Below are 24,312 nucleotides of genomic sequence, written 5' to 3' on the forward strand. Positions count from 1 at the left end.
ATGATTACTTAGTTACACTTCCTTTGCTAGCAATTCCTAGTCAAGTAACAGATTTGCCCCTTTACACTTTACTCAAAATATTACATTAAAATATTTTAATAGCTATTTCTTGTTGATGAAGCACATTTCTAAACTGTCAACAGCATTATTAAGGTTATCTCATAATTATAGCAGTAAAATAAAGTACTGTTTGTGGTTATTAATACATTTTAATTGAGGGAAGCTTAATTATTTTCTGTCTTTTTTTTTTTTCTTTATTTTTTTTCTTTTTATTTTTTTTTTTTCAGGAGGAGTGAAATTAGATGAATCCACAGATGAATGTAGGCTCTGCTCAGGAACTAATGGAAGAGACATGGGTTTTGGGGACTCAATCAAGACAACCTTATACATTTGTTGGAGATTGCCAGCCAGGTGCCCATCTATGTCATTCGAATATGCCATCTCAAAGTTTCTCCCCATTTTCATCTCATTATCCATCTATGAATATGAATTACAGCAGTGATTGGGAAATTTTTGAAGCATTGAAGGTCCAGGAGCTGAAAGAAGTCAAAGCCAGAGCCGCCCAAATGGAGAAGACCATGCGCTGGTGGTCAGATTGTACAGCTAACTGGAGGGAGAAATGGAGCAAAGTTAGAGGAGAAAGGAACAAAGCCCGTGAGGAAGCAAGACAATTAAGAATCAAATTGGACAGTGTTGTAAAAGAATTGAGTATGCTTAAAAAAATAAATCAAGACTTAGTAAGTGAAAAGGAAAAGCTGGAAAATGTAGCCACTTGGAAAACAGAACTCAGTTGCTCAGAAATATCTTATATTAAAAAAGACCTAAACGAGTTAACGTTTCTGGAACGAGAACCTGTAAAAGAAGTGAGCAAAACCAACAAGACTGCAGTGGCAGAAGGCACAAAGAAGGTAAGGAAAAGAGGTATATTCATGAAGAAGTGGGAGATTATGGATGTGGATCTAGAAATGGGGTTTATCAAGAATTTTGGCAAAAATACTGCCTCATCCGTTCAATAGCAAAATGGTCACATTTTTCACCCACCCAATATACTTCACACAGAGAAACAGGGAAAACAGTTGATGCCCTTCAGCTACAGCCAAACATTTCATGAACAGAAACAGACTGCTATATCCCAGAACTTAAGAGTTTTGTTCTGACTGTTGTGTTTTAAGGTAAGAGTTTATCTATGTTATCTGAATTCTCAGTGGTTTATCTACTGGGTTTTTTTCAAGCTTGAAAAGAGTAATGTAGGTTCTTGACTTCTAAAACTAACATGATTTAATTCTCCCTTCATGCAGTTTTTAAAATGTGGGGAAGAGGTCAGGCAAATTCTTTAGCAGTCACAAATATTTTTTGCTTGTCAAGTAGAACAATTAAGGTGTTACAAAGAATGAAACAATCAAGTATGGGCATGTTTAATATAGCTTCTAGTACTATACAAAAGAACCAGATACAGTTGTCAAAATGCAGCTATTTGGTCATGTTTTCCCCCTTTTTTACTCTGTACCTTGGTGTGTGTAAGTTTTAGATTCATAGAATGGTTTGGGTTGGAAGGGACCTCAAGGATCATCTAGTTGTAACCCTGCTGCCATGGGCAGGGACACTTTCCACTAGCCCAGGCTACTCAAGACCTCATCCAATCTGGCCTTGAACACCTCCAGGGAGGAGGCATCCACATGTTCCCTGGGCAGTCTTCATGTAAAAGCACCATGTAAAAACTAAACCTATTATTTGTCTGATTGATAAGAGTCATTGGAGATAGCAAGATCCTACAATGTAGGATCTGGAATTATTTTTGTCCTTGAGTTCAATAGAAATTGTCAGGATTTTAGGCCTTAATGTATTATGTTGAGATTTTTCACTTATTCTGTAATGCACATAATGTATTCCTTTAATTCTGGGGCGAAAAACGCACTAAAGAGTTGCCATTGAGAATTCAGCCAAAAAAAATCATGCTTTTGGGTTTTTGGGGGCAGACAAATGCACCATAGGAAGGACACAAAATACCTTTAAACTCCTTGCTGTAAAACAAAGCACCACCTGAAAAATGAAACTTTACTTGTGAATGGAAAACAGAATTATCTGTTCAGCAGCTTCTAGTACTTTCTGATAAAGATTTCAGGCATTTGTGGCACTTTGGAAACACTGTCATGGAGGCGTTGGGTGGAAGGTTGGATTTGATGATCTTGGAGGTCTTTTTCAACCTTTATGATTCTGATTCAATGATTGTAAGACTGCTGATAATCTGCTAAAATGAGATCAGTTTTTTAAACACAATTTGTCAGCAGTGATTTAAAATAAACTTCTTAAGGAAATTTTTGTTTATAAGTGATGTTCAGTCTTCCTAAGAAATACTTATTTTATTTTTAAATTATTTTTTCCCAATTGTCATTAGTTTCCATATGCTTTACCTGCAAAACATGTTCAAAATAGATATTAAAGTGCTTTGACTTTCTGAATGGGATCCAGATTGCTGTTATGCAAGTAACTTCCCTTCTTATACAAAACTGGTAAAAATCCATCACCTGCTTCAATATGTTTTAAGTTAGAATTTTAAGAGTTAGAATTTTAAGAGAATTTAAGAGTTCTCCATTTAAGAGTTTCTCCATTTATTAATTGTAAGTACAAGTGGCATTCCTGGGTTTGTAAGTTCAGGATTCTCTCTTAGCCATAGTTACAGCCAGATAATAGCAAATCTATTTCAGATAATGATAATTTAAATCTATTTCTTCAGCAAAGAAACATTACAAATATTTTGGGTGCAAAGCCTGTCATAAGAGGTGTGAAACATGTCTCAAAGTGACAATGATCCAACTGCAATGACATTTTTGCACACTCCATCCAAATACACTGCAATTGTGTAAAATATTACTTTTCCCTTTTTTTCTCCTATGTGACTTAACTGTCTAGAGAAGTGTTGGCAGTAGATCTTCTGTTTGAGCACTGCGGAAGTGATGTTAGATTTTTCCCTTAATTCATGGTTTCTTTTCATGTCCTATTTTTGTTTTCTCAGGGTGCAGAGACAATGACCAAAGAAATCACAATACAAATATCTCCATAAAGCCTCCTGATTCCCTTCCTAATGGAGATCTCAGGATCTATTTGGAGGAACCTAAAAGAAATTTGGACAGCAGAGCTGAGACAACAGAGAATGATTTAATACACATTTCAGTCTTGCATTTGCATTTGGCTGAGATGCAGAAAATCTTACAGAAGGAAAGAGAGTGAGTGCAAAACATCTTCTGCTTGTGGAAATCTATTAAAAATGAAGGTTTTAAGACACTTTTGAAACCAGATATGGTGATATTTGCATTTATAGCACATGTGTTCTCACTTCTAAGCTTTATTATTTGCTGTTTAAAAGGCTCTGAGAAGAATTTGGAGAGAGAATGCACAATAGAGTGTTTATTGTTTTCCTTGCTTTATATGTCATTTAGTTAAGAAGTGCTCCACACAGAACTGTTAAGAATGTACAGTTAATTAAAAAAAATTATACTTATTAGCAATCTGGTATCAACACAGTGGTATCTAATGTATGTGATGCTCAGTTTTTGGAGTGCTTTGTGCATAGCAACAAATTTTCGTGTACCCTACTGGCAGACTTTGAAAGAATCCAACTGCAGAATGTCTAAGGATAGTTTTAAATTAAAAATACATGAACACAGCTGCAATGTATTCATGCAATGCTGTTAATCTTAACCTCTTCACTTGTGGCAAGGTCTGCGTGAAAAGCAGATAACAGAGAAAGACTAACACACACATTACAGAATCACAGAATGTTGGGGGTGGGAGGGGACCTCAAAAGGTCATCCAGCAGCAGCAAGAAGTATCTTAAAGGACTGTGAACCTGAACTAGAAGAAAAGGAGAGCTACCCAAAGGACATGCACTGCATCTTTATTGGGGCACACAGCCTGTTTCTCAACAGTCATATTCAAGATACCTGTGCCGATATAACAGTGCTGGAAATAGGGTTGCTTAGTGTTAAGAGTGGGGTGCAGAAGCTGTTGCTATGACTCAAAGTCATGGTCAGCAGTTTGTGAAGCTTTCTGAGAATAACGAAAGCTTATTAATTGGTAATTAGTCAGAGATTAAAAGGTACTTCAGACAATTTATGGAAGCACATGAAGAAATTTTGTATGCTTATTGGACCATAATAAATTTCATCAAATCATAGAATGGTTTGGGTTGGAAGGGACCTTAAAGATCATCTAGTTCCTACCCATCTTGCAATGGGTAGGAACACCTTCCACTAGCCCAGGTTGCTCAAGGCCTCATCCAGCTTGGCCTTGAATACCTCCAGGGAGGGGGCATCCACTATCTCCCTGGGCAACCTGTTCCAGCGTCTCACCACCCTCACTGGCAAAAATTTCTTTCGGATCTCCAGTCTCAATCTGCCCTCCTCAAGCTTCAATCCATTTCCTCTCACCCTATCACTATAAGCCCTTGTAAATAGTCCCTCCCTGGTTTTCTCACAGGCCCCTCTAGGTACTGGAAGACCTCTATAAGGTCTCCCTGGAGCCTTCTCTTCTCCAGGCTGATCAGCCCAAACTTTCTCAGCCTGCCCCATAGGGGAGTTGCTTTAACCCTGTGATCATCTTCATGGCTTCTTCTGGACCCACTCCAGCAGTTCAATGTCCTTCTTGTGCTGGAGGCAGCAGAACTGGACCCAGTACTTCAGGTGGGAAGTTCTATCATAACATGTTAGACAAAATTTTAATGAACCTTCATTCTACTTCCTGGTTTTGGTTTGTCTGTTCACATGGCTTTCTGTCCAGGATAGATTTTGTCATTTATGCCTAGATATTTACTGACTAGTGTGTATGGTAATAAATTTACTGGCAGATGGTAAGAACTGGGTCATGTCTACACCACGCAATGTGCTAATCTTAAGCAGCAAATGCTCACAGAGCACTGATTTCCACAAATCAGCAAGTGTTGGTGTAACAACTCCCTCTCTAGGACACTTTGGGCTACATTTCCCATGTGCAAGGATGTTCTGTAAGCAGTATATATGCAACCTGAATGCATGAAGCTGTTGGTTTGTTGGCAATACACACAATAAATAGCTAGGAATAATGTTAATAGGGTAAGCATTAACATAGTCACTAGTCTCTTGAAACACCCTGGGAGTCTTGAGCAGGCTGTAATGTGCCAGGTCAGACAGGGTTGATCTTCACTGCTTAGTGGAATCAGCTGATTTTGCTGAGATTCCATCCTCAGACTCTTAGATTTTACCCTTATTCAGTATTTTGGCTCCTGACTCTTTCAACAATCTTGCCCATCTGCATTTTCACTTTTCATATCTTGCATGGCTTTAATTTAAGTACTTTCTCACAGCTTCTTCCTCACCACTTAGAATTTTCTCTGTCAACTTGAGCCAAGGACACACAGCTGTGCCACATTAAAAACAAGCTTGAATCAGAGACAGCTTGAACCCCAAGGCCAAAGGTTACACTCACAGTCAGTATGATCTTACTCATAAAGGACAGGACTTCTCAGCAGAGTTTTCTGGTTTGGATGCAGTACTCCCAAACTGTGGCTGCATTCTTTCCAGAGGCAAGGTAGCTCATGCAGATCCAGTGTTTGGACTTGCCCTTAGTTAGATGACTCATCTCACCATAAGATATTTTGCTGCTTCATCCTGAGAGGACCTATGCTTTGTACTCTCTGTTTAGAGCTATCTTCATCTATGCCATACACCCCTAAGCCATGAATGAGGTTTTGCAATATATAAAAGGAAAGGAGCTGGGGATGGGGGGAGAAGAAAAAAATGTGCTCAAAAGTTGTGTTTTGACTTTCAAAGAACTTCAGGGTTGGGTTTACAATGTAAAATTACACAGCAAACCCCTCTGCTAGGCACTGTGGCTTATATCATAGAATGGCTTGTGGTGGAAAGAACCTTAAAGACCATCTATCTAGTTCCAACCTCCCTGACATGTGCAGGGACACCTTCCACTAGATCAGGTTGCTCAAAGCCCCATCCAACCTGGCCTGGAATGCTTCCAGAGAGAGGGTATCCACAACCTCTCTGGTAAATGTGTGACAGTATCTTGCCAACCTCCACATAAAAAAATTTCTTCCTTTTACCTTGTCTAAATTTCCCTTCTTTAATTTGAAACCATCAGCTTATGTCTTGTCACAACAGATCCTGCTAAAAAGTTAATCCTCATCTTGCTTATGAGCCCCCTTTGGGTACTGGAAGGTTGTAATAAGGTCTCCTCAGAGCTTTCTCTTAAGTTGGATAACTCCAACTCTCTCAGCCTGTCCTCAACCACCCAGATCAGCTTTGTGGCCCTCCTCTGGACCTACTCCAACAGATCCATATCTTTCCCATGGTTAGGACGAGGTTGCTATGTCTGCATCTTTGGACACATTCAAAAAGCATCTGGACATTGTCTTAAGCAACCAGCTTCAGGTGACCCTGCTTAAGCAGGAGATTTGGATCAGATGGCCTCCAGAAGTCCCTTCAATGTTAACCATTCTGTGTAATTCTGTGTATCTCTGTGCAGGCCTGCAATATGCTGCATAGAAATGCCCCAGACAAATCTGATCAATACACTTGGTTTTAATTCCTTAAAAGTTAATAATGCTGTTGTGGGAGATGAATTTTAAAGTACATATTCCCAGGATGCAATTATAGTCAGCCTGGCAATAGTATCTTGAGTAAAAAGACTGACAAATTCCATAAGCCTCAGAATAGAAAATAACTAGTGTGGTTATTGTTTGTGGTAAATCTCCTGGAATAATTGATAATGGAGATTTCAATATCTGCCTGGGAGTCCTAATGGACAAGAAGGTCACCATAAGCCAGCAGAGTGCCCTTGTGGCCAAGATGGTCAATGATATCCTGGGATAAATTAAGAAGAGTGTGACCAGCAGGTCAAGAGAGGTTCTATTCCCCCTTTAATCTGCTCTAGTGAGGTCACCTTTGGAGTATTGTGTCCCACTCTGGGCTACTCAGTTCAAGAGACAAGGAACTACTAGAAAGAGTCCAGCAGAGGACTGAAAAGATGATGAGGGAACTGGAGCATTTCTCTTGCATAAAAAGACTGGGAAACCTGTGACTGTTTATCCTGGAGAGGACTGAGTGCAGATCTTATGAATGCTTACTGGTACCAAAAGGGTGGGTGTCAAGAGGATGGGAACAGGCCCTTTAAGTGGTGCCTAGCCAAGGACAAGGGACAATGGGCATTAATTAGAACACAGGAAGTTCCATCTGAACATGAGGAGAAGCTTTTTTTACTCTGAGGGTGACAGAGCACTTGAACAAGGTGCCCAGAGATATTGTAGAGTCTGCTTCTCTGGAGAGACTGAAAACCCACCTTGACCTAAACCTGTGCAACCTGCTCTAGATGAACCTGCTCTAGCAAGTCCCTTCCAACCCTTCCCATTCTTTGACCCTTCCCAAGGCCCTTTCCAACCTTTATCATTCTGTGATTCTGTAGTAAAACCCAGATACAGATTACATATACAGATACAGATTACAAAGGCATCAAAATATAGCTCAAGCTATGAAAAGAATAATTAAAATTAGTTTGTTGTCCATTTAAAAAAAAGAAAAAAAGAAAAAAGATGTAATCCTGACTTTTAAAATACTCTTTCAGAATGAATGCATTTCTGGAACAAGAAATGGAAAAGATAGAAAATGAATTATTTCTTTGGAAATGGAAATATGAAGAACTGAGACAAACCAAGCTGGAAAGCCTGAAGCAGGTATGCAAGTCTTCCATTGCTATCACATGGAGTAAGGAACAAAACAGAACCTTCTTATTTCCTGTGTTGTAACTACAAGTAAAATCTAACTAGGCTTTAGAAATGTGATAAATCAACCATTTATCAACTATTTATCCCCATAGCCTTGTGGGGAAGGATATGCTGAGGGTGTGTAGAGATCAGCCCTGCTTGATGCAGCCACAGCGTGCTGCCATAGCATCACCGGTGCTGGGTAGCTGTGAGGAAAGCACAAGGGCAGCTCCATCATCTCACAGGAAGGGACTGGCCAGAGGAGGCAAGTGCTGGTGCACTGTCTCTATCTATGGTCATGTGGGTGGCCCTGATGTACAGCAAGCCATGTTCAGGGTCCAGCTAGGCTTGTGTTCAGGCTGAAGGGACCTATTAAAAGAATAATTTAAGAACATTGCCTGCTTGTGCTAGGTGCTGGGAAAGGAGTGTTCACTTCAATCCAAATTCATGAGCAGAAGAATGAGAAAAGTTTGTGTTGCAGCTTTTAGGATTTAGATTTCCAAACAATGAGATGATGACTTCTTGAATTCAACAAAACTCAAAATGTGTGTCTATAGAACTAAATATAGACAGACCACAGAATATCTTTGGTTGGAAGAGACCTTCAAGATCACCTAGACCAGCCTCATCAAGGAAGAGTAGAGGGGAAGGAGAACCTCTCTTGACCTATTAACTACACCCCTTCTAATCCGCCCTAGAATGTCATTGGCCTTTTTGGCCACAAGAGCACACTGCAGGCTCATGGTCAACCTTCCATCTACAGGACCCCCAGGTCCTTTTCCCCTTTGCTGCTCTCCAACAGGTCAGTCCCCAACCTAAACTGATACATGAGGTTGTTCTTTCCTAGGTGCAAGACTTTACACTTGCACTTTTGGAAGTCAGAAAGATGCTGTGCAATGTTAGAAGCCTTACAGCTCCAAAAATTTGGGTATTACTGCTCTCAATAACTATTTACTTTTTGTTAAAAGATGTGCATTCACTCACTTTGGGACAAACTAACCACGGAAAGCCTCAATGACCTTGATAATCATCTCTAAAAATGATGCATTGTATGATGCATTGTGCATCAATTTGGAAACTGTAAATAAATTTTCAATCTATTGAGTTAACTAAAAAGAAACCTAATAAAGTGTCAATTTATGCTTGTAGCTACTACAAGCATTATATGTAGCTTTGTAGCATCGCATTTGCCCTGGTTTAGGGTCCTAAATTAGGCAATCTTAGCAGATACAACAGAAGACAGTCTGAGAGAGTTGGGGCTGTTCAGTCTGGAGAAGACAAGGCTCCAAGGAGACCTTATTGTGGCCTTCCAGTATCTTAAGGGGGTCTACAAGAAAGCTGGTGAGGGACTTCTAACAGTGTTAGGTAGTGATAGGACCAGAGGGAATGGATCCAAGCTAGAGGAGGGGAGAGTTAGATTAGACATTAGGAAGAAGTTCTTCCCCATGAGGGTGGTGAGACACTGGAACAGGTTGCCCAGGGAGGTGGTGGAAGCATCATCCCTGGAGGTTTTTAAGGCCAAACTGGATGTGGCTCTGGGCAACCTGATCTAGTGGAAAGTGTTCTTGCTCGTGATAGTAGGGTTAGAACTAGGTGATCCTTGAGGTCCCTTCCAACCCTGACAATTCTATAATTCTAGGAAGTTACATTTACCGTTAAAACTGACAATTTCTTAACGCTAGCAGTTTATTATTAAAATCTTGAGCATGCTTCACAGCAATCAGCCCAATGTCATCTGGTTTTACTGCATGTGATTTTATCTGTTTATCTAAGGATGCTCAGAAGTCCTCATTCATTTGGCTTTCTCTGGCCTTTTCTATATTTCAAGTATTCTTTCTTTACAACAGTTTGAAACCAAGTCCTATTTGCCCATTTTTCTGAAAGATTGCCTCCTGACTCCAGATAAGGGTTTAAATTTTACTTGGCTGACTGGACAGTGAAAATTGCATCTTGGCTTTGTTTAGCAGCTAATGAATGTCTGCCAAATATTTTTCCAGGGAGAAGGCAAGAATGTAAGTAGTGTCCCTTCCTTAAACTTTGTCATTATTACAGGAAAATGTATTATCAGGAGCCTATCTTCCAAATTACTGTGAATTTGTGACCTAACAGTGCTGTCAGAGACCATTAGATATATTTGGGTCCTTTGGAGAGACCTAGTTATGAGCTGAATATTGTGTAGCAAATTCATAATGTGATATTTAAATGTAAACCTATCATAGCTGTCAAAACCATTTTGTATGTACTGTTTAGTCAATAAGCTTCAGTCCTACTTTTAGATGAGCTTGCAGCTCTTATAGGGATACTAAATCAATTAGTATTTCCTATACCTTGCTTTTCATGTATATGACAAATAACCTCTTAACAACCCTAAACCACTTTGTTATTCTTAAGAAGGGTGAGGCAGTGGATCAGCAATAAAATTATCCCTGCATTATCAATATGTTTGCACAAGAATCCATGGAAGGGCAAAAATCAAGACTGTGAAAGCGTTGGATAAATAAAGGGTGTTGGCATTAGATATGTTTGGTTTTTAAAGCAATGTTTGTAGGGGGAAAAAACCAAACAGGAATCTTTAAGTTCTCTGAAGAACACAAAAGCCTGTTGAGGAAAGGCTGAGAGACTGAGAGACATGGTGCTGTTTAGTTTGGAGAGGAGAATCTAATCAATGTCTCTCTATATATCAGGGCTGTGTGTAAGGATGGGACAGGGACAGTCTCTGCTCACTAATGTCCTGTGATAGGACAAGGGGCAATAGATGGAAACTACAGCACAGGAATTTCCACCTCAACATGAGGAAGAACTTCTACATTGTAAGGGTCACCAAGCACTGGAACAGGCTCCCCAGAGACTTTCAAGACCCATCTGGATGCATTCCTGAGCAGCCTGCATTAGACTCTATGGTCCTGCTCTTGTGAGGGGGCGTGGGGGGGGGTGGGGGGGGTGTTGGGAGGGGGTGGACTGGAAGATTCCAGGGGCCCCTTCCCACCCCTAACATCCTGTGACCTTGCTAGCTGAATATCTCCAGAAATGGTTACCTGATTTTGCCAGGTACAGCTTAGTTTACAGAACAATTAACTAAACTTACGTTATGAAAGACACAAAAAAATTATCTTTGAACTTTAGATTCTGCATAAAACAGAGCTATTCCTTGCTGTGTTGCCCTAATGTTTGCAAGCACAGAATCATAGTTAGCAAGACTGTCCAAGTTTAAAGGTTTGAAATACTTATTTGACTTTATAACATGCACAGAAAAACATTCCTGTCTAGACTCTTGCAGGTTTTCCTCAATAGTTTGTATCTGTCTTTATTATTTCTGAAAGACACATTTTTCTGATGGTTTAAAAGTTAAATAAGATGGAATAAATGGAATGAAAAATCACAAAGTGATTTTACATCCCACTGAAAACAGTGGGAACAGGCACATACTGCTGTGTGCCACTGGTGTGCGCTGCAGACTTACAAATGCCCCTACAGGCAGTGACTTCTGTGTAGTTTAAAAGGATTTTCTGCTAGCTGAAGTCCAGAATGTGCCCTTCCTCTACATTGTCTAGTGTGTGGGTGATTAATGAGGGAGATTCATATCCCAGTTTGTGGGATATGAGGTAAAAATTATACTAATTGGTACCCAAAGCCTATTGGAACATTCGTATCAACGGAAGCATCCTTAGATGAAAAGGGCTACAGGCTAAATTAACCTTTCTTTTATCTTAAGCAGAGACATTCCTGCTGTTGGGGTTTTTCTAGGGTTTGGGAGTTTTGGTTGGTTTTTGGGTTTTGGTTTGTTTGCTTTTTGGTTTGGGTTCTTTTTTTTTTGTGGGGGGGGGGGGCGGTGGGGGGGGGGTGGGGGGTGCAAGGTCACCAGAGGTGTTGATTTTGCATTACAGACAAAGACATATCTTTAAACACCTTTTAAAACAAAGGTGTTCAGGTTTTGTTTTGGTTTTGTATCTCACAGTAAGTAGTCTTTTGACACTATATTATGGCAACCTATGTATTATTACTTAGGTGCACTGCTTTCTTCAAGACAACAATTAACAGGTCTCTACCTGTCACTTCCCAGGTGGAGGAAACTCCACTGAGGTGAGTGAGACTTCTGGAGATATCAATTGAAATTCACTTGAAAAAATCTGTGTTAAAGAAAAAAAGGGTGATGAAGGGCCAATATTTATTTTTTGGAAACAGCAGATCTCTTTATGGTGAAGAAGTTCTTCACCATGAGGGTGGTGAGACACTGGAACAGGTTGTCCAAAGAGGTGGTGGAACTCCATCCCTGGAATTTTTTGAGGCCAGGCTGGAGGTGGCTCTGGGCAGCCTGAACTAGTAGAAAATGTCTCTGCCCATGGCCGGGGAGGGGTTGGAACTAGGTGATCCTTGAGGGCCCTTCCAGCCCTGACAATTCTGTGATTTTAAAAAGAGTTGATAAAGCAGAACAATTGGTTTAAATTTGTTTAAACATCTAAGTTTGGAGCTCAAATGTTCTGGCTAAGAGAAACATTGATTATTTTTTTTCCCCCCATTTTATAGATGTAATACTTAACCTTAACAATGTCCCTTTTAATTTTTAAATAGTTTATTTTTATTTCTCAGTGATCTTAGTTCAACATAGTTTCTTCCAAAGCTTTAGAAGTAAAACTGGGAGCATTCACACTGTATCATTTCACAGAATCACAGAATGTTAGGGACTGGCAGGGACCTCCAGAGATCATGGAGTTCAACTCCCCTGCCAAAGCAGGATCAAATTTAGATTTTAATTTTTTTGAGAACTGATACATAGAAGCACGAAACTTGTTTAGGTAGAGCAGGTCTTCTGCTCTCAGGCACTTAAATGCTGCTTAAAGAGGCACAGGCTTTTTGGAGACTCAGGTTGTTAAAGATTCTGCATTATTTCCACCATTGCAGAAATAAGTCTTTATGCTGAAATTACTTTAAAGTATGAAGATACTGCAGAGCTGCTTAGCTGTAATTGCTATTTTCATTCGTTTAGTATATACATGAATTAGAAACAGTGATGCTCTGCTAATCTTACAGGAAATTTAGACCATCAATTCTGCCCATACTTTTTGCTTGGCCCCTAAAATTTCTTCTGATTATCTCCTGAATCCTGCAGAAAACATAATAATTGTCAGATATAAACCAGTAGCTTTTATGGCTATACTGCCTACTGTGAATTGTTCTGATTAATTCTCACCTAAGATGAAGAGAAATACTACATAGGAATGAAATGATGGCCCCCAAATTAGATTTGTGATGATTTTATGTACTTCTGAATGGCCTGTTTTAGTGTGCTGAAGGTGCTCAATCCTCCTTCTCTTGGTGTGATTTTCAGACTTCAGCAAGATGGGATGGTGATGTTACCACATAGCTGACTTGTGGATTGATAAAAGTACTTTAAAAATTACTTGAGACATGCACATTTCTTTTTCCTGCCTAACTTACAACAGCTTACAGGCAGTTTGAGAGTAAGGAATGAATTCTGGTGTGCTCCTTTGGCAAGAATTTTTGTAGAGCCTTAACTGTTCTTTTCACTATTTTCATCAATCAGACACCAGTCCATATTTAGTGTTGTCTCCAGAAATTTGGTACCTAATGTGAATGTTTTCACTGTCCAACATAAAGTATAATTTGTGATGGTGCATAAAGTCAAGGTTCCATTTGATTGCCTATTTTCCTACAAATGTAATTTGAAAGTGCTGAATAAAAATCTGTTGTTTCATTGACTTTTTCCCCATACTGGCTTTCAACAAGATGTTAAACTGTATTGAGTTGTATTTGCCAATATTTCCTGGATCTTCCATAGATGTTTGACAATAAAAATACAAACTAAGACCAGGATTTTTAGTATTTAAGGACATTCTGTTAAAACTGAACAAAGAAAACTTACACTGTGAGGAAATATGTTTAGAAGAAACATAGATGTGAATATTTGTCAAGGAATAGGACTGGGCTGTTCACTAGACAAGTGATAGATACTGTCTATTAAACCCTCTCCTTTTCCAAAGGGAAGAGAAAAAGGGAAAAGTAAGATTTATGAGTTTGAAAAGAAAACTAAAAAAGTTCTAATGAAAATAAGAGTAACAAAATAAAAAGTGGTCCAGGGGAATGCCACAAAAATGATCAAAGGACTGAAGTATCTCTCCTACAAAGACAGGCTGAGAGAGCTGGGGTTGTTCAACCTGAAGAAGAAAAGGTTCCAGGGAGACTTTACAGTGGCCTTCCAGTTGCAGTGTTCCACCACCCTCATGGTGCAGAACTTATTCCTAACATCCAATCTAAATCTGCTCTGCTCTCATTTCAAACCACTGCCCCTTGTCCTGTCCCTGCAGGCTATTGGCCTTTGGGAACAGTCCCTCTGCAGCCTCCTTGTAGCCCCCTTCAGATACTGGAAGGCAGCTCTTAGATCTCCCTGGAGCCTTCTGGAGGCTGAACAGCCCCATCTCCCTTAACCTGTCCTCATAGCAGAGGTGCTCCAACCCCTCTCTTTCACAGGTTTTGAAAAGTCAAATGCCTTTTTTTTTTTTTTTAAGACATGGCAAATACTTGGTCTTACTACTTAAAAAAAATAACAGAGGAAAAGAAAAGGCTTTATTTTCTTGAAAATAAACCCCAAACAAATGAGAAATTCCTATGCCTTGAATATTTTTATTTTATTTTTCTTCCATGCAAACTAGCTCTGTCACTTTGCAAGCTCTTGTGTTGATGTCAGTAAGAAATGTGCCAGCGGTGCCTTATTTATCTAGGATCTAACACCTTCGTACTCATGAACACTTTCCATTGCAGACTCAGCAGGACTGTTAGGAATCACTTCTTATGTTGAGTCACAAAGCTACCCAGGCATTGAAGCCTTGTGAAATCCATTCCTGTGTAGTATTCTATAGAGTTTCAAGTTGGCAGTAAATGAATTAGGTAGTTTTTATTTCTCTCTGCATGCCTTTGAAGGGTTAAAACATGTGAGAAACTGGAATGAAGTTTTACAAGGAGCTTGTCATTTTCTGTGGAATAAAGAAGGTACCTCAACATTTAATGGTGGAATTAATGTAGCTTCATGCCTGTCATCTAGGATATAGTTATATTCATTCCACTTTCAGGATGGTTAAGCAATTTTGCCTCCTAACTTATGTGTGTAGAATAAAAAGTCAGATTACTGCTGACATCTGCTTTTCTTTCTGGCTCAGCTATAGCAAATAGCTGCATTGTTTCTACAACAAAGAAGTATTGCTTTCATGGAAGGTAGGAAAGGAAGGCAACCAACCAGCCATGGCTCTCCCCCTTTCTGTTTTATTTTCCCCACTTTTTGTTTTCTGTTTAATGGCCTTCATGCATAGAGAGAACTGTCACTGAAGTAAGTGTTGAAGCACTGTATATTCAGATTACTTTCAAGCAAAGGATTCAACCTTAGGAAAAATTAATGAGTGGTTTGTGGTTTTGGTTTGTTCTTTTTTAGATACAGGCACCAAACATTCCTTGTTTACATCATCGTAGTGCTGTATATTGCTTCAAACAACAGCGTGAGTTATAGCCTGAAGTCAATGAGAAATGTGCTGATGGCAATGAAGTTCAGATCAGTTCCTGATTTAAACTGTGTGGTAATGGGTGATTAAAACCCGTGCCAGATGATTCTGCAGGGGCTTTGTAACTTCAGATGACCAGGACTGCTATTGTAGATCTGATTCATATGAAATAGAAGTCATGGATATAAACTACAGCACAGGAGGTTTCACCTCAACATGGGGAGGAACTTCTTCACTGTAAGGGTCACAGAGCACTGGAACAGGCTGCCCAGAGAGGTTGTGGAGTCTCCTTCTCTGGGGACTTTCAAAACCCAACTGGATGCATTCCTGTGACCTATGCTAGATTCTATGGTCCTGCTCTGGCAGAGGGGTTGGACTCAATGATCTCAAGTGGTCCCTTCCAACCCCTGACATCCTGTGATCTTGTGTGATCCTGTGAAAATGGTAGAATGATTTCTACAGGCTGTGATGTAAAAATGATCTTATTTAATTGCTTCTCTAAACAACTCTTTTCTTACAGTTCACAGAGTCACAGATTCACAGGTTGCATCGGGTTGGAAGGGACCCTCAAAGGTCACCGTGTCCAACCCCAACCAGCAGGGACACCTCCAACTAGATCAGGCTGCCCAGGGCCACAGCAAGTCTGATCTTGAATGCCTCCAGAGACGGCCTCAACCACATCTCTGGGCAGCCCACCCCAGTATTGCACCACTTTCATTGTGAAGAACTTCCTCTTGATGTCCAACCTAAATCTACCCTGCTCCATTTTCAAAGCATTGCCCCTTGTCCTATCACTATAAGCCCTTGTAAGCAGTCCTTCCCCAGCCTTACTGTAGATCCCCTTCAGGTATTGAAATGTAGCTATAAGAACTCCCTGGAGCCTTCTATTTTCCAGGCTGAATAGCCCTAACTCTTCCAGCCTGTCTTCATAGGAGAAGGTGCTCAGAGGATGATCTTTGTGGCCCTCCTTTGGACCCACTCCAGCAGGTCCTTGTCTGTCTTGTGTTGGGGGTTCCATGGCTGGACACAGTACTCCAAGTGAGATCTCTTTCTGTGTATTTGGCTCAAGCCAGCAAAATGAAGACAATATGGAAGGTTGTCTAAGAAACTGGTTGGATAGAAGATAGGTATTGGCCTTCTGTATGGCAAGTAAATCTTCAAAAGTAAATAAATATACAGAAGAGATACCATCCACTGCACTTTTTTCTTTCCTTTTCAGGTCTTTTCTGCATTTCTACAGCCATCTTCTTGTGACAAATCCCTGTATTTGTTTGTGTAATGGTTATTATCTTTGTTTTAGAGTGTTTATTAGAAAGGCTCGTGGCTTATTCTAGTTACTAACAGTAACTTACAGCATTACTAAACACACAGCAATAGATAGCTACTTGAAGTAAAATGAGGCAGGCTTTTAGTCTGAACTGCAATTAAATTTGTATGCTGTTTATCTGTAAAAATATCCAAAATTTCATTAATTTTAGTAAATTTTAGATATATTACCATCATTCTGAGAGTTAAGGTTATGAAAAAAATGTTAACCAGTCATCCTTTTCAGCAGAATATGAGCTTATTTTTGTTTCTAATACAGTCTGTATATGTATTTCTATTTATAAGCATATAAGCATGCAAGCTTTGTAGGGTGTCAGGATGAGGGGGAATGGAGCAAAAATTGAAGTAGGTAGGTTCAGATTGGATGTTAGGAAGAAGTTCTTGCCCATGAGGGTGGTGAGACACTGCAACAGGTTGCCCAGGGAGGTGGTGGAAGCCTCATCCCTGGATGTTTTTAAGGCCATGTGAATGTGAGCAACCTGCTGTAGTGTGATGTGTCCCTGTGAGTTGTAACGAGATGATCCTTGAGGTCCCTCCCAACCCTAACAATTCTATGATTTTATGAATCTAAACTGGCAAATCTGTTCTCTATCTTGGTGCTGGAAAAGATTTACATTAGTCAGTCTCAACTCTCTAACAGGCTATTCTGTGTTCCTCATTTTGGGAAGAAGTTTGTTGTATTCGGTTTGGGGAGGAACAAACAACAAAACCCAGAAGCCACACAAGGCTCCAGACCCCTCTCCTTGATAAGAGCAGCAGTCACACAAGTAAACTAACTGTAGGTCATCAGCCTCTCAATCCAGGCAACTTCAGTAATGCAAGGAGGAACAAAGAAACAAAAGCAAGAAGTCACATGAACCTCCAGGGCCCTTTCCCTGATAAGAGCATTAGTAACACAAGTAAACTAACTTCAGATCATCAAGACTCTTAATTTGGGCAACTTCAGTAGTGCAAGGAGGAACACAAAACAAAAGCAGGAAGCCACATGCACCTCCAGGCCCCTCACCTTGATAAGAGCAGTAGTAACACAAGTAAATTAACTCTTAATCTGGGCATTTTAGTAATGCAAGAATACTTAGATGAAAAGGGAAATAAGCAGAGTTTAATAAAAGGTTTGAAAGGGCGATTTAGAAACAAACAAAAAGAAAAGTTTCTCAGCAGAGACCTATTAAACCTTCTTTTGAAATATATCCCCAAGCGTCTAATATTGAGCAGTTAAGCACACTGGGGAACTAGTAAGCCGTCTCTCTTTTTATTATTATTTGTTATTTTTTATTGTTATTATTCCATAAAGCTAAAATGTCACTGAGGCAAATTAAGGGATGAAAGCTCACATTTTCCTTCAGATCTTTTTGGTTACAAATATTCCAAACAGGCTGCCCTTGGAGATTTCAAATTAAATTAGGAGAAATAATTGCTATAATCCCTATGCCTAAAACAATCTTTGCCATTCTCTTAGCATTTTTTAACACAGTGTGTGCAATCTATTACCATTGTCACTCCCGCTGTGTTCTGTCATAATCCAATCACAAGGGAGAAAAGCCTGCTGCTGGATGGAAAGCAACCAAAAAAATCCACCACTGGGTGTGAATGTCACGAGCTCAAATTTTCCCATCCTTGGAAGTGAGACATAAAGATTAAGGTGTGATTTATTTTGAATTTTATTTTAAGAATGATATTTCAGATACATTTCCTAGATCAGATGATTGTTAGTTAATATGAGAATTTTTTACTTGTTTCTTCCCTGGATTAAAGATTCAGCCTTTCCAAGTGCAGCTATGCACTTGTTAGCACATTGAAGTTCTCACTCTCTAGATGAACGATGGCATGTGAAGTTCAGAGAGTTTTAGTTACATGTGTGCCTTACAAATTTCAAGTAGCATTCTCCAAGACATTAACTGAATGTGAATTCTTTCTTTGTCTGAGATTAGAGAGCTTATTTATTTATTTATTACTGAAAAGATCAGCCCATATCAGCTTCACCTTAAAAGAATCTGATGAAAGCAATGCTAGCATCAATGTGGAAAGAAAGATCTATGAGCTCAAGGGCAATTTTCTTTACCTCACTCCCAGCATTTTCCTTTTCGGCCTCTCTGCTTTTTTTGTTTGTTTGTTTGTTTTTGTGGTTTTTGTTTTGTTGTTGATGATGATGTTGTTGTTGTTGTAAAGTTTTAGCCTTCAAGGTTTTGGGGAGTTTTTTTATGTATCTATGATTATCTTATATTCCTGCATAAATCACTTGTGGTAAATTAATCATACACACAAAAGGGTTTTCTCTGTGTGCAGATGGGGGAAGAAGAAAAAAAAATGCCAGTAAATCAGCAACTTTTCTTTTAATGTCAACACAGTGCAATGATATCAGCTTGCAGCAGACTTCAGCATTTCAGTAGAACCAGAAGGAAGAAATATTTGATTATGAAACATGCTGGTTCTCAGATACATGCATTGTTATGGATATAAGCACTCATTAAGTTCAGTTTGTTGCGGGGCTTGGCATCTTAAGATATTGTCAGGCACAATAACATTTATCATGCTTTCAGTATAGTTTCTGATGGACTAAATGGTGTTCTTGGCAGAGTTACTCACAATAAGAAAAAAAAAAGGCTGAGTAAATTTATTTATTTCCTATGTCGAGTACTGAAGTACTTGTCAAATAAAAAGGTTGCCAACATTTGTCTTCCCTTTACCATGGAAAGAATGCTATGGGTTCTGAGAGTCTGATTACTTCTTTTAGATAAAAAAGAAAAGAATTCTAGAAATGGTCACATACAATGTAAATAATCATTGCAGAACTGTCAGCAGTCACACAGGGTAAGTGTGGGGTTGGAACAGACCTCTAGACATCATCCAGTCCAAGCTCCCTGCCAGAGCAGGGTCACCTAGGGTAGGGCACACAGGAACACATCCAGCTGGGGTTGGAAAGTCTCCAGAGAAGGAGACTCCACAACCTCTCTGGGCAGCCTGCTCCAGGGCTCCACAATCCTCACACCAAAGAAGTTTCTTCTCACGTTGAGGTGAAACTTCATGTGTTCCTGCTTGTTCCTTGTGCTATCACTGGGCAACACCACAAAGAGCCTGGCACCTTCATCTTGACACACACCCCTCAGATATTTAGAGACATTGATCAGATCCCCTCTCAGCCTTGTCTTCTCCAGCCTAAACAGCCCCAGGTCTTTCAGACTTTAATCATAGCAGTGAAGTTTAAGTCCCTGTATCATCCTTGTAGCTCTCTGTTGCACTCTTTCCAGCAGATCCCTGTTGCTTTTGAATTGGAGAGCCCAAAACTGGTCACAGTATTGCAGGTGTGGTCTCACCAGGGCAGAGATGGCAGAGAACCTCCCTAGAGCTGCTGGATACATTTTATTAATGCACCCCTGTATCCCATTGGCCTTCTTGGTCACAAGGGCACGTTGCTATCCCTTGGGTAACTTACTGTCCACTAGGACTTCCAGATCACATTCTCTGTCCTTGAGTTTCTTGCCAGTGTGCAATAACTTGGAAGGTGATTGCACAACTGTTGAGCTGTTGACTCTGGCTTTGAAAAGATCATTGGATATTACTGGTTTTGAGAGGCTATGTTACTGTCTGAGTTACAGAAAAGGAACATTTACTCAAAAGCAAAGAGCTTTTTTCTGCTGAGTTTTGTAACTGCAGGAGGAGTCAAAATCACTAATTTCTTTATGAAACCTTATAGCTATTCCAACAGGTTTTAATTTGTAGGAGGGCGACATGATCCTTAATTCATCATTAATCCATGGCTTGTTAAACTTTCAGTTAAGTGTGTCTCTTGCTTTACGTTTGTAGAATAATTTTTAGAGTTAGCTGAGTGTAAATGACCTTCATGCATGATATAGTGAGGATACCAAGATTCTTGGAAATGTGCATTCATCCATTCTACTTTAAAACCCATAAAGCACTGTGCAGTCATTGAAAGCACAAAGAGAAAGAACACTGATTTTAAGTTTTCATTTCTGATTTGTGCAAGCTGAAACAGATGTTTTCCACATATTTGAGGCTGCCAGAAGCTTATTTTATTAGTTTAAATAAAAATTCTTGCCTCTCTGGGTCACAAGTCTTAAGGCCATATTGGACTTGCCTGTAGAATGTTAGTTTGAAGATAGATAGAAGTTCATGATTTGGCTATGGTTGAATGAGGATCAGCTTGTACATAAATAAATGAAAGTCTTCTGTTTCCAATCAGTTCTGCTGTGGAACAGGCTTTGCATGTAATATGAAGGATCTTGTATGGAAAACTTTTATGTAAGATGTTTGGAGAAACTTTCTCAGAAGATACTGGTGTTAAAAAATGCCAATTTGTAAAAGAAAAACAAAATTGCTCAGAGAATTTTTAGTTAAATTGTCAATTTTTGTTTCTGATATCACTGTCACAGAATCAATCATTCAGGTTGGAAAAGACCTTTGGGGTCATCAGGTCCAACCATCAACCCTACACTACCAAGTTCACCCCTAAACCACATCCCCAAGCACCACATCTAAAGGACTAAAAAGCACATGCAGGATTGGTGATCAACCCTGGGCAGCACATTCCAATGTCTGGTTATCAATCAGATCAAATCTAAACTACAGCTTTTTACCACAGTGCTTGTGTTCTGTCCACCTCTATATACTTCATTTAGAAAGCTCAGGGTCATAGTCTCTAGGTGCACTTTCTTACTTTTTCCCAAGTTTTTTTGGAAACTAATAAAGTTTTGTGCTAAAACAACTGCAAAAATATTTCTACTTTTCCCCCCTACTCCTGAGGAGTGTGTGGGATTTTTTTGTTTTCCCATCTGAAATCATATTCACTATTCCCTCTCTTTGTTGACCTTCTTTTCACTGACAATCCTCCCATTAGAGACAGATAGGCAGCTATTGTCCTTCACCCTACTCCATCTTCTCTAGACTGAAGAGGAGAAAATCTTCTTCATTAAAACATTTTGAGCCTCAGGCAGTGTTACATTGCCTTCAACTGATCTAGAGCATTAAGATTTTCCTGCTAATGAACGGTAGCAGGAGGAGTTCCTTTTTCTGTGTCTGTTTTTCTTAGAGCTCAGTCTGTCTTGTTAGTCATAGACTGGTGTGGGTTAGCTCTAAGATGTAATTATCCAGTTTCAAAAGGTCAGCACACTGTACTTCATCTCCACCATTCACCTTAGCAATTATCCACTTCACTAATGATACCTTGACCTCAGTTTATGCTTCTACTATTCTTCTGGTCTTCCTATTGAAAAGGAAAATCCTGTGCAAGTTTCTGGAGACATTGCCTGGAGGGAAAATATTCACATTTGAAGGGACAATGAAAGATCCTGAGTTGTATTTTCTGAGATTTTATTTTGTTTTGTTTTTCCACATGTTGCCAATTATTTCCTAACCTTTCAATTCCTTTATTGGTCAGAATATCTAGTTCCACCTGAAAGCATCTAAAATACCTATCCTCTATACAGAATCCTATGATCCTGTATAGAAGATAAGTATTTTAGAATTGTTTTGGTTGGAAAGGACCTGTAAGATCATTGAGTCCAACCATGACAATGTACATTTTATATGGAAAACCAAAAAGCCCCACTTAGACGTGAGGTAGGTATCACTGCTATTTAACCAATTTGCATTTTTCAATTGACGTTTCAGTCATGGATTGCAAAATGAAAAACAAGTGTCGCTGTTCTCCTAAAACAGCTTTATGTGGAAAATGAAAGGAAAACTGCTGGACCAGGTCCAGAGGAGAGCCATGGAGGTGGTCAGAGTGCTGGAGCATCTCTCGTATGAGGAGAGGCTGGAAGAGTTGGGGTTGTTCAGCCTGGAGAAAAGAAGGCTTCAGGGATATCTTAGAACTGTCTTCCAGTACAAGAAAGAGACCAACAAGAGTCAGGAAGGGACTCTTTGCAAAGGCTTGTAGTGATAGGAGAGGGAATAGATTGAAGTTTGAGGAATGCAAATTAGGGCTTGAGATGAGGAAGAAATTCTTGGCAGTGAGGGTGGGGAGACACTGGAGCAGGTTGCCCAGGGAGGTCATGGATGCCACCTCCCTGGAAGTGTTCAATGCCAGGTTCAATGAAGCGTTCAGCAATCTGGTCTAGTGCCCAGAGCAAGGAGGATGGAGCACGATAATCTTTAAGGTCCCTTGCAACCCAAGCCATTCTATGAATCTATGAATATGAATCTATGAAACACTAGACTTTAAGGCAGCATTAGGTTAGTTTAATGGTTACATTACATTTCATGTAGTGAAGGGCAGAAATAGACTGATTTTGAAATGACAAGTTCCTTTTACAGAAACACAGAAACATGTCTGTATGTATACACACAGGTCTGTGTTTTATATCCTCATATATGCCCACAAAAATGTCATTAGGTCAGTGCAAAGCAGCTAATATTTTTAAAATACTTGGCTCATGTTACATTTTCAGTAGCACCTGGCTCAACTTCCTCACTGAGAAAAGTTCATAGAGGTGCTTTCCTCATCTTGTTCTCTCTGGCTGTGTGGTGGAATGAAAAGCAGCTCTGTGCAAGTTGCTTGTGCAACGGATCAGGTGATTTTCAAACTGTATAGCATGGAGGAGGTCAAAAGATCCCATGAGTGCATTTAAGCTCAGTGAGGGGGAATAGGTCCATCTCAGAGCAGCTCAAGTTGTACAGCTGTGAACCAGTTTGCAGAGCCCCATCAGCTTATGAAACTGATTTGTTGTTTTTTTTCTTGAGTGCGAAAGTTACTTTCTCTGAAGACAGAAAACACATATCTGGAAAATAAGCTCTCTGATTTAAAAAAAAAAAAAAAAAAAAAAAAAGAAAGTATTTTTTCTTTAGTTGAAAAACAAACATTCCAAATCTTGTTTATAGGGTGAAATGGATTTCTGAAGCTTTTTAGATTGCTTTATTTTGAGGAGAGGAATTTGTTCTCGTCATCTGAGTTAACACAGATTCACAGATTGCAGCTGGTTGGAAGTGGACCTCCAAGGTCATGTTGTCCACACCCACTGCAATCAAGCAGGGTCACCTCCAAATTGATCAGGCTGCCCAGGGACACAGCAAGTTTGTCTTTTATTGTACTTTATCATGAGAGATGCGCTGGGTTAAGAACTGGGCCCCATCCTGTTCAATATCTTTACTGATGATCTGGATGAGAGCATTGAGTCCATCATCAGTAAGTTTGCAGATGAAACCAAGCTGGGGGCAGGTGTCGATCTCTTAGAGGGTAGGAGGGTTCTGCAGAGGGACCTTGACAGGCTGGACATATGGGCAGAGTCCAAGGGCATGAGATTTAACAAGTCTAAGTGCCAGGTTCTCCACTTTGGCCACAACAACCCCATGCAGTACTGCAGGCTGGGGACAGAGAGGCTGGAGAGCTGCCAAACAGAAAGGGACCTGGGTGTACTGGTTGATAGTAGGCTGAACATGAGCCAGCAATGTGCCCAGGTGGCCAAGAAGGCCAATGGCATCCCAGCCTGTATCAGGAACAGTGTGGCCAGCAGGAGCAGGGAGGTCATTCTGCCCCTGTACTCAGCACTGGTTAGGCCACATCTTGAGTCCTGTGTCCAGTTCTGGGCTCCTCAGTTTAGGAAAGATGTTGAATTGCTGGAATGTGTCCAGAGAAGGACAACAAAGCTGATGAGGGGTTTGGAGCACAAGCCCTATGAGGAGCAGCTGCAGGAGCTCGGGTTGTTTAGCCTGGAGAAGAGGAGGCTCATAGGAGACCTTATTGCTGTCTATGGCTACCTGAAGGGAGGTTGTAGACAG

At 40.0% G+C, this 24,312-nt stretch overlaps 1 protein-coding gene across 1 annotated transcript in view; it reads left to right on the forward strand.

The window, feature by feature from the left end:
• The first annotated feature begins 293 nt into the window (after window positions 1-293).
• Window positions 294-24,312, forward strand: part of CCDC102B (coiled-coil domain containing 102B) — a 113,418-nt gene continuing 89,399 nt past the window's right edge. Inside the window, 4 exon segments of the mRNA XM_054164321.1 lie at window positions 294-908; window positions 1,781-1,797; window positions 3,021-3,224; window positions 7,606-7,714. Of these exon segments, the coding sequence (XP_054020296.1) occupies window positions 303-908; window positions 1,781-1,797; window positions 3,021-3,224; window positions 7,606-7,714 (936 nt within the window). The 5' untranslated portion in view covers window positions 294-302.

Source organism: Dryobates pubescens, chromosome 9, assembly GCF_014839835.1.
Source record: "Dryobates pubescens isolate bDryPub1 chromosome 9, bDryPub1.pri, whole genome shotgun sequence".
Lineage (NCBI taxonomy): Eukaryota > Metazoa > Chordata > Aves > Piciformes > Picidae > Dryobates > Dryobates pubescens.